Source organism: Fulmarus glacialis, unplaced genomic scaffold (genome assembly GCF_000690835.1).
Source record: "Fulmarus glacialis isolate BGI_N327 unplaced genomic scaffold, ASM69083v1 scaffold38831, whole genome shotgun sequence".
NCBI classification, from domain to species: domain Eukaryota; kingdom Metazoa; phylum Chordata; class Aves; order Procellariiformes; family Procellariidae; genus Fulmarus; species Fulmarus glacialis.
The window spans coordinates 74,675-82,768 of NW_009194141.1; the positions used below are offsets into that span (position 1 = coordinate 74,675).

Below are 8,094 nucleotides of genomic sequence, written 5' to 3' on the forward strand. Positions count from 1 at the left end.
CCAGACGGCACTTATTTGACGGGGCGCTGCCTTGGGCAGCTGCCAGGCTGCTGCCAGGAGGACCAGTCCCGCTCCCACCACCCAGCCCCGCTCTCCTGCCATTTCCCACAGCAGCCGTCAAGCTAGTGTGCTGATCACACAGAAAACCAAACAAAAAAACCCAACTGCTCCAGGTTTCTGACCAACTTGCCCTATGATTGCTGGCCACGGCTGCAAGGGATCTGCAGCAGAGATCTGAATCAGAGCAGTGTCGCTTCCCTAAACTAAATTACCCTTTGCGAATATCTGTCCTATCCCGTGTCTGCGTCTCATACACAGAACATGCATGCGGCACCAAGAATAAGGTCTTTTCAAGTTTCTGTATGTTTTAGTAGCCCAAATCTCATTTTCAAATGTGAATTAAGCACTTTGGGCAAGGGTTTCATTAAAATCAGTGTAGTTTAGAAGACCTATGTGAGAATAGGGTTTAGATGCCTAAAATGCTTTGCCCTTCTGAAAGTATTATCCCTGAACTATACCAAGTGCATTTTGCTTTCCAGGGATTGATCCCAAAGTGCAGAGCTGCATCTCAGCCTGTCTGACTGAAATCCAAACCTTCAGTGCAAACATGTCATCACTTGTAGTCCCTCATGAAGATTTCAAACTGGATACACTGAAGTTGCAAGGTCAACACCTTTAAGAGCAAAACACAGCTTGCTGCATAATTTTTATACATAAGCCACAGGATATTTTGCTCCTTACTTGCCAATTCAGCCTATTTTAAAAGAGAATCGAACAGTTTTAATGTTCTGCTTTGGAGCTGACTGCTAAACTGATTCCATCATAATAAAATACATCTGCATAAATAATATGTATTTATAGTGTTTCTACAGGGACTTTCAATACTAATTTTGATACTACTAATATCACTTTGCCAGAGAAATTAGGGGGAGAATACTAGTACTGTATTTCCTATGAAAATTTTACAAAAGTGTCAAATACATCTGTAAAAGTTTGAAATGGTAAGCCTGCAAACAAACCAGGTTGTTTGGGGGTTTTTTTCTGAATGGCTGTTTAGCTCTAAGTTGGCTCCCATCACAGAAGCTTTTTTGGGTAGTACTTGAGGATTTTATGAATCTTTGTATTTTTATTAAAATATGTCTTTGCAAAAATGTACTGGTTGGAAGTGCATACTTTATTTGTTCGTCAGTGTCAAACTTCATTTTAGCATAATATTGAGTAAACTGCTGTTTTAAAATGTTGAATGTATGGGTGCTTGCTTATAACTAATCGGGGGACTGAACAGTGTCTCAGGTAGTCTTTGCTCACAAACACAATGCTCCACACAAAGCAAGCGGTGAAAACAAACACAAGGTATTCTGAAGGAAGGTTGGACCAGATCAATTAATGGTGGGCAGGTAATTGGCTTCTTTGAAGAGGTAGTCCTAAATAACTTTACTGCTAAAAGAGCAATTGCTAAACGAATGTTTTTCCTTCCCATGCTCAGGGGTTGAAAAATGCACCCATCACTCATTAGCCCAAAGTCCGAGTCAGCTAGACAGCGTGAAAAAATACCTGGCACTCAAAGCTCACATTTAGCCTCAAAGCTGTGTCCTGCCACTCAACAGGAACAAAACAGTCGTGCACTGTTTGTGACCTTCCTTTACTTGTAACGTAGTGTCAATCACATTGGTCTTTAATCCTTTCCAAATTATAACATCTCTCTCTTGTGCTTTAATTTTGTTTCATTCCCTTCCTGGCTTTACTTTTTTCTTCTTTTATTCCTGACAAAAGAGGACACTATCTTTCTCCATTATATTCAGTATTTCACCTGAAATTTATGATGTTCGTGACCTTTTCTTCACTTTGCTTACTTTTTTGACACTGTTTCTATACCCTTACCCCACCAATTTTTAGTCTCTGATTTCTTTTCTGGGTTTTTCTCTCCAAAACCCCTCTTTCTTTCGATACCATGATTTCTATTTCTAAAGTATCATTTCACTTCTCACTTTCTACCTACCAAGCAGATGGTTAGACAAAAGAGGAGAATGCCTGTGATGTCCCAGGGCTTGTGATGGTCCCAAGACCTTGCAGCATAAATTAAAATTCCAAGTCCTCATGTCCTCTCTAACTGTGGGATCTAAGATGTAGTGGTGTCATCTTTCCTGCCTCTATCTTTTGCCTGAGAGAGCTGAATTTGGAAGTCTGTTGAGTTATTCCTTCTTTCAGCTGCTCCTGTGAGAAGCTGATCTTCTACTCTTTCCTTTAGTTTTGTGGTTACTAAAAAAATTGTTTCTTTTTCCCAGATTTCTATTTTGAATCCTCTTCTCCAGCAACTTGTTCCAGCTGTCATTCATAGTTTCCAAGCTGGGGGAGGAGGCTATTGACTTGATAATTTTCACTGCTACATTGATAACTCAAGCTTAAGTTTTCTATCCATGGAGACTTTGAGAAGTCACTGAGCGGTGGAAAAGTAACTACAATGGGAAACTCATGGATTCAGGAGGGTGTCCCTTCATTAGCTTACACTCAGTTCATATTTGAATTGTTAACTTTGTAGGCATTTGGATGGACAGTTCCTTTCAGTTTTAAACAAAAAACCTTAATTTCTGTGCATTTGATAACTTGCTGAAAAAGCTTCTGGCTTTTTTATAACCAGGTTGATTTTCAAAGTCTGGTTCACACTTGTAGTTTCAGCTCTTCTGTACATCTAATACATTTTGTCTGCCTGAGGAGGAAATTCACTGCATGGTGGTTAAATTTGAGCAAATGTTGTATTGTCTTTCCTGTACTGGTCGCTCTTACCTCTCTCTCTAGCACAAGCTACCTATGCGTAAAACACGAAAGAGTACGTACTACAGTAAGAATAAATGTATGTTGTACAAGTGCAAAAGACCACACCTTGTTCTTCAAAGCATTTGAAAAGTTTCTGAGGTATTTTTCGTAGACCTATGTTTTTAAAAATCTAGAATCCACAGCCATCATGTGAGGCCAAATAGACTTCTTCAGCTTTTTTCTTATCTGAGGTTGTTGACCTCAGGAGAGGAGGAGAAGGTTACAGGGTCAAAGTCTTTTCCTCCTTGGAGCTTGCTGCTTGCTGGGAGAGGGTTGGCTGGAAAATAGATGTTTTAGAAAAAGGGTTGAGGGTCATGATTTTAATTCTGTTAGGGAACAGCTGGTTTGAGTTTCTTTCCACTTCTATCTTCCCTCCCTTCCTCACAAATCCATGGAGAGAGAAAAATTTGTTCAGAGGAAAGCAGTAACACAAAAATAAAGGCTTGCAGTATTTTCATGTTTAAAATAGATCATGTTTGTTATAGGACTTTACATTAAGAGAGAGAAGAGGAAATTATTAAAATAATTGAAATCCATTATTGTTTCAAGCATTGAAGACTGGTCTAGAGTGCCAGAGGTTTATTTGTTTTCCTGCCAAAAGTTAAATTGTTAATAGTAATGTTCTAATTTTTTTTTGGTGGATAAACAATATGCATTACGATTTTTAATTTAGTGATGGACAAAGCTAATTATGAATGTGCCGTGTTAGTTTGCATACAAGTCGCTGAAGAAAGATGGTTTGATTTGGCTATTTCTGTTCAGATTTTCTTCATCTTTGCATGCTGCTTTCATGCACTAAGACCAAAGAGAGAGAAGGAAACTCACAACTCTCAAATGAATGGCAAACTAGGAACAGATTTTTCGTCTGCGCTCCTCTGAAACACTGGCCTCAGGCTGTGTTGGTGTGTGGCTCAACAGCAATCAGAGGTCATAATTTCATTGGCGGTTAGCATCAGGTTTAATTTTTCTAATATGTTACATTTACCAAAATGTCTGGTTTCAGTTACACTTATGCACTGACTGAATCAGCTTTGAGCAGCATGAAGTTTTAAGGTACCTGAAAGGCTACAAGAACGTTTATAGAACACATATGCTAATTGTTTTTAACCACTTTCCTTTCTAAACACGAAAATGTGTTTTTGGAAAGCCATTTAACAGTAGTAGCTAATGATGGTGTGCATTTGTTTTAAGAAATGAGCACAAGGAATAGGTAAAATAGTTGTTTTAACAAGACTGCCATCTACTGATTTCCACAAATAAAAATATCCCTGATGAGTAGATTGTTCATAGTTTTCTATAGCTTTATTTTTGAGATTTGCAAGATCAAGAAAATTATAAAGTCTTTCTGTCACCTTAGGAATGCGACCAGGTTCACATTGACGACGTGTCTTCAGACGACAACGGTCAAGATTTAAGGTACAAGAGAACTGAACAAGATAAAAACGTTGCTTTGCAAGTTCCTTCCTGGGAAAGCAATGAACTGCTGTAACGCTTACAGTAGCCCGCTGTCTTTTTAGCTGTCTTAGCCTTTGCAACTCAGCAAAGTGAGTAGCTGTTGGTTGAATGTAGCCTGTTGCCTTTTGTTAATCTGGGGGTTTTCATATCTCTGACTAGCACCTATAACTTCGGAACAGACGGCTTTCCCGCGGCCGCCACCAGTGCGAATTTGTGCCTCGCGACGGGGGTACGCGGAGGAGTGGACTGGATGCGAAAATTGGCTTTCCGCTACAGACGAGTAAAAGAAATATACAATACCTACAAAAATAATGTCGGAGGCAAGTAACTCTGAAGTATATAACAAATACAGAGGAGAAGTAGTAAAAAGGAAGAACTTTTGGGTTCTGTTCCTTTTTTAACATGGCAGTGTTTAGTGAGCTGCTTAGTTTGTGGTCTGTGGAAAATTGTCTCTGAGCTAATGAAAGCAAAGGAAAATGACAGAATGTTACTTAATTTCAGTGCAGACATGCCCTTATCTACTCCACAGGTCTTCTTGGTCCAGCAAAAAGAGAGGCTTGGTTACAACTAAGAGCAGAAATTGAAGCTTTGACGGATTCTTGGTTAACACTTGCACTGAAAGCACTCACCCTTATTCATTCGAGGTGAGTACGAAGAGTAGGGGGTAGTTAGGAAACTTTAGGATGTCTGCTGATGATCTAGAAGAGGCTGCCTGGTCTGGTGGGCAACATGCTGAACCTGGAGGACCACCTTCTCATTCCTTGTTCGGGTCTGTCCATGCCACTCTGTACCTTGCTCTCCCATAAGGTAGAAAAAAACCCCTTTCTTTGTAAGTGGCAATAATAATGGTGAGGGGTTCTGATGGGAGGGATAAGGTTTTCCTTGTTCTGTTTTGTTTTTTTAAAAAAAGGATGTTTGCATTTTCTCTTCCATAGGACAAACTGTGTGAACATTCTCGTAACAACTACTCAGCTAATTCCAGCTCTGGCAAAAGTCTTGTTATATGGACTAGGGGTTGTATTTCCCATAGAGAATATTTACAGTGCAACTAAAATAGGTGAGCTATTCTTATAATGTTGTGATACATTTGAAGCTGTAATTCTAAATAAAAAGGTATTGTAGTCTATATTGATTTCTTACATTCATTCACTGTAGCAAATATAGAGATTAGTAATACCTGATCTCATGAAACACTTTTCATGCTAAAGCATCCTAAAAGTGCTTTTCAAATGTTTGTCATGATCCAGCACAGAAAGCTTCATATAGCTCTATTAACGCTGCTGCAGCCTCTGTTAGGAGGAAATATAATTGCTTTTTTGTCATCATTTCTCAAAACTGTGAGGCTATGTAGTAGCTGAGAAGGCTTTTTAGTAGGCTGTGGGTACAGAACACTGAAGTCTCCCCAGATTAGCGGAAGAAATTCTGTAAAGGTAAGCCCTGGCTCCGTTTGTTTTCATGGGCTCTGGAGCAAATTTGGTAAACAATTTACCAGAAGAAAAAAGAATGTTTTGCTGCAGAATGTAATTATTTAAGTTCATTCGTACTGACTGTAATAAGCTTCAGCAGGGCAAATGTTTATTTCTGTTTTCTGGTTCAATATAAAAGATGTTATTCTGAGTATGTAGAAATACATAGGACCAGATGGCAACGGTGCTTGTAGTTTTTAACGTGATTATGACATATCTGTTCTGTCTCAGATTCCCTCAAAATTGTGGGCTACATGAAAACATTTTTCATGTGTTCTTAAGTATCTATAATACAGGAAGCTCAAATGGCCAAGAAAAAATGGTGGGTTATTTTTGTTTGGTTTTGTTTTTTTAAAAAAACTTGGTTGAGAGTTTAATGTAAAAATTTGAAAGCACTACCGTAAAAGATTTAAAACTGTTTTCTGGATAGAAATGTTATGGTACCATCTGTCAAAACTTTAAAGTAAATTAAAACTTTGAATTATAATACTTTAAATACACATTTTAATTAAGATATTTTAATTGATATTTACTTATGACTTCACGTACACAGGACAGAAGGGTATCTTTGGAAAACTGTGTTCAGTCACTGACTGTCACAGGAAATGACAAGATTGTTGTAACATGACACGATTCATAATTTTCAAGCACTGTTTCAACCTAGTTAGTGTTGGAGGTTTCTTATGCCTGGCGCTATTGTAAAAGGGTGTCATTGCATTGAGTAGTTTGGCTTCTCTGCTGGCTAGAAACCTTTTTTAAATTTCCAACCTATTTGTTCTTACGCTGGTATTGTTCTGTAGCTGAAATAGCTATTTTGAAAAACACAATTTTTCCCGTCGGCTGCTGTAGACACACAGGTAACCATGTACCATGACCAGACTAAGTGATCTTTCAGAATGGAGACATTTGAGAAAACTCAACTGTAAGCATTCTTTCTGGCTTCCCAGTACCAGTACCTGAAGCTTCCCAGTATCAGTAGCTACATGTAGGACTGGAGCACTGGGATCACGTCCCTAGGTCTGTGCAGTGAAGTAATGAGCCACGTTAATGGATCCCAGTGCAGGATCAAGGACCTTGCCCATGTATTGGATTACAGGCATTTAAATCTAAATCTTTTGGGTGACCTTCTAAGTCAGGATACTACTGTTTCAGGAGCTGTGATTAATCTTGTCACAGGTTGTGGAGAAAAAGCTAGAATTTCAACTCAGATTCAATCAATTTGCTCAGTTCAGGATACTGGCCGTAAACAGCCAGGAGAGAATTCTCCTGGTAGGGAAATTCCCCCTGAAACCTGTCTCAGATTAGGGAAGGAGACAAGAAAGGTGATATTGCAGACCTCTAGTCCACTGTGTCTACCATGGCACGTGTACTAACGGACCTCGTGGAGCAGATTTTAAGGTTGCCTGTCAGCTGCTGTGGTGGGAGTAAAGCTGCAATCAGCCTTGGTACGCCATCCTGCGGGAGAGACTCTTCTCTCCCAATAGCTCTAATTATGTATTCAAAGTGTTGGGGAGATCTAGGCTAAAAAGTGATTTTTTTGATGTCATCCCATCACCACCTATCCTGAACAGTCTCATCTTTTTCTTTCAGGAAAGGAAAGTTGTTTTGAGCGAATAATTCAAAGATTTGGAAGAAAAGTAGTGTATGTTGTTATAGGGGATGGTGTCGAAGAAGAACAAGGCGCAAAAAAGGTAATGGCCCTTTTTCAGAACAGGTTGATTTCAAGAGTCTAAAAGCAAAATTGTCTTTTCTTCAACATGGGACAGCATGCATTGACATTTGGGTTTTATATCTTTACTTTATGAAATATGTTTTGACCATATCTGGTAGAAAGCTTCATAAAACTGTAGATAATAATGTGCCCTGCTGTTCTCCAAAAGACATATTAAGCTAGCTATGTATGTTTGATGTATTTCAAAAAGGAGCCAGAAAATGGACCCCGGCTTTTGTGCCAAGAACTAATAGTTCTGTTTTCATTGGCATCCCAAAATACCACATAGGATGTTATGAATACAAGCAAAAAATGGCAATTCTTGCTGACCAAAGACAGTGTGCTATTCGACTATACGAAATACGTATATGTCACACCTTGGAAAGGTATGTGGGACTGGAGTAGGTATACATAAATTTCTTGTGCGTGCATAATTTGGATTCTGCATTCAGGTAACTGCTTGTGGCTTGTCCTGCATTCATAACCTCAGTTAACTTAGCAGAGGATACTATTTGACTATGTCTTTATTATTTTTTGCTTGCCTTTGGGAAGAAGGGAAAAATTTACTTTTTTTTTCCCCCAGTCTGGAGTAAGCTCCGTAAAAAGCAATACTTCCCACTGGCAAATAACAGGCAGTATTCCTAGCCT

The 8,094-nt window shown here is 39.0% G+C and overlaps 1 protein-coding gene across 1 annotated transcript in view; it reads left to right on the forward strand.

Moving 5' to 3' along the window:
• The window catches only part of EYA1 (EYA transcriptional coactivator and phosphatase 1), a gene marked incomplete at its 3' end in the record, with an annotated part of 76,783 nt that extends 69,357 nt beyond the window's left edge, over positions 1-7,426 (forward strand). Inside the window, exons 13-17 of the mRNA XM_009587674.1 lie at positions 4,172-4,230; positions 4,429-4,589; positions 4,799-4,913; positions 5,205-5,326; positions 7,326-7,426. Coding sequence (XP_009585969.1) covers positions 4,172-4,230; positions 4,429-4,589; positions 4,799-4,913; positions 5,205-5,326; positions 7,326-7,426 — 558 coding nt within the window. The remainder of the gene's footprint in view (positions 1-4,171; positions 4,231-4,428; positions 4,590-4,798; positions 4,914-5,204; positions 5,327-7,325) is intronic.
• Between the last annotated feature and the right edge of the window lie 668 nt (positions 7,427-8,094).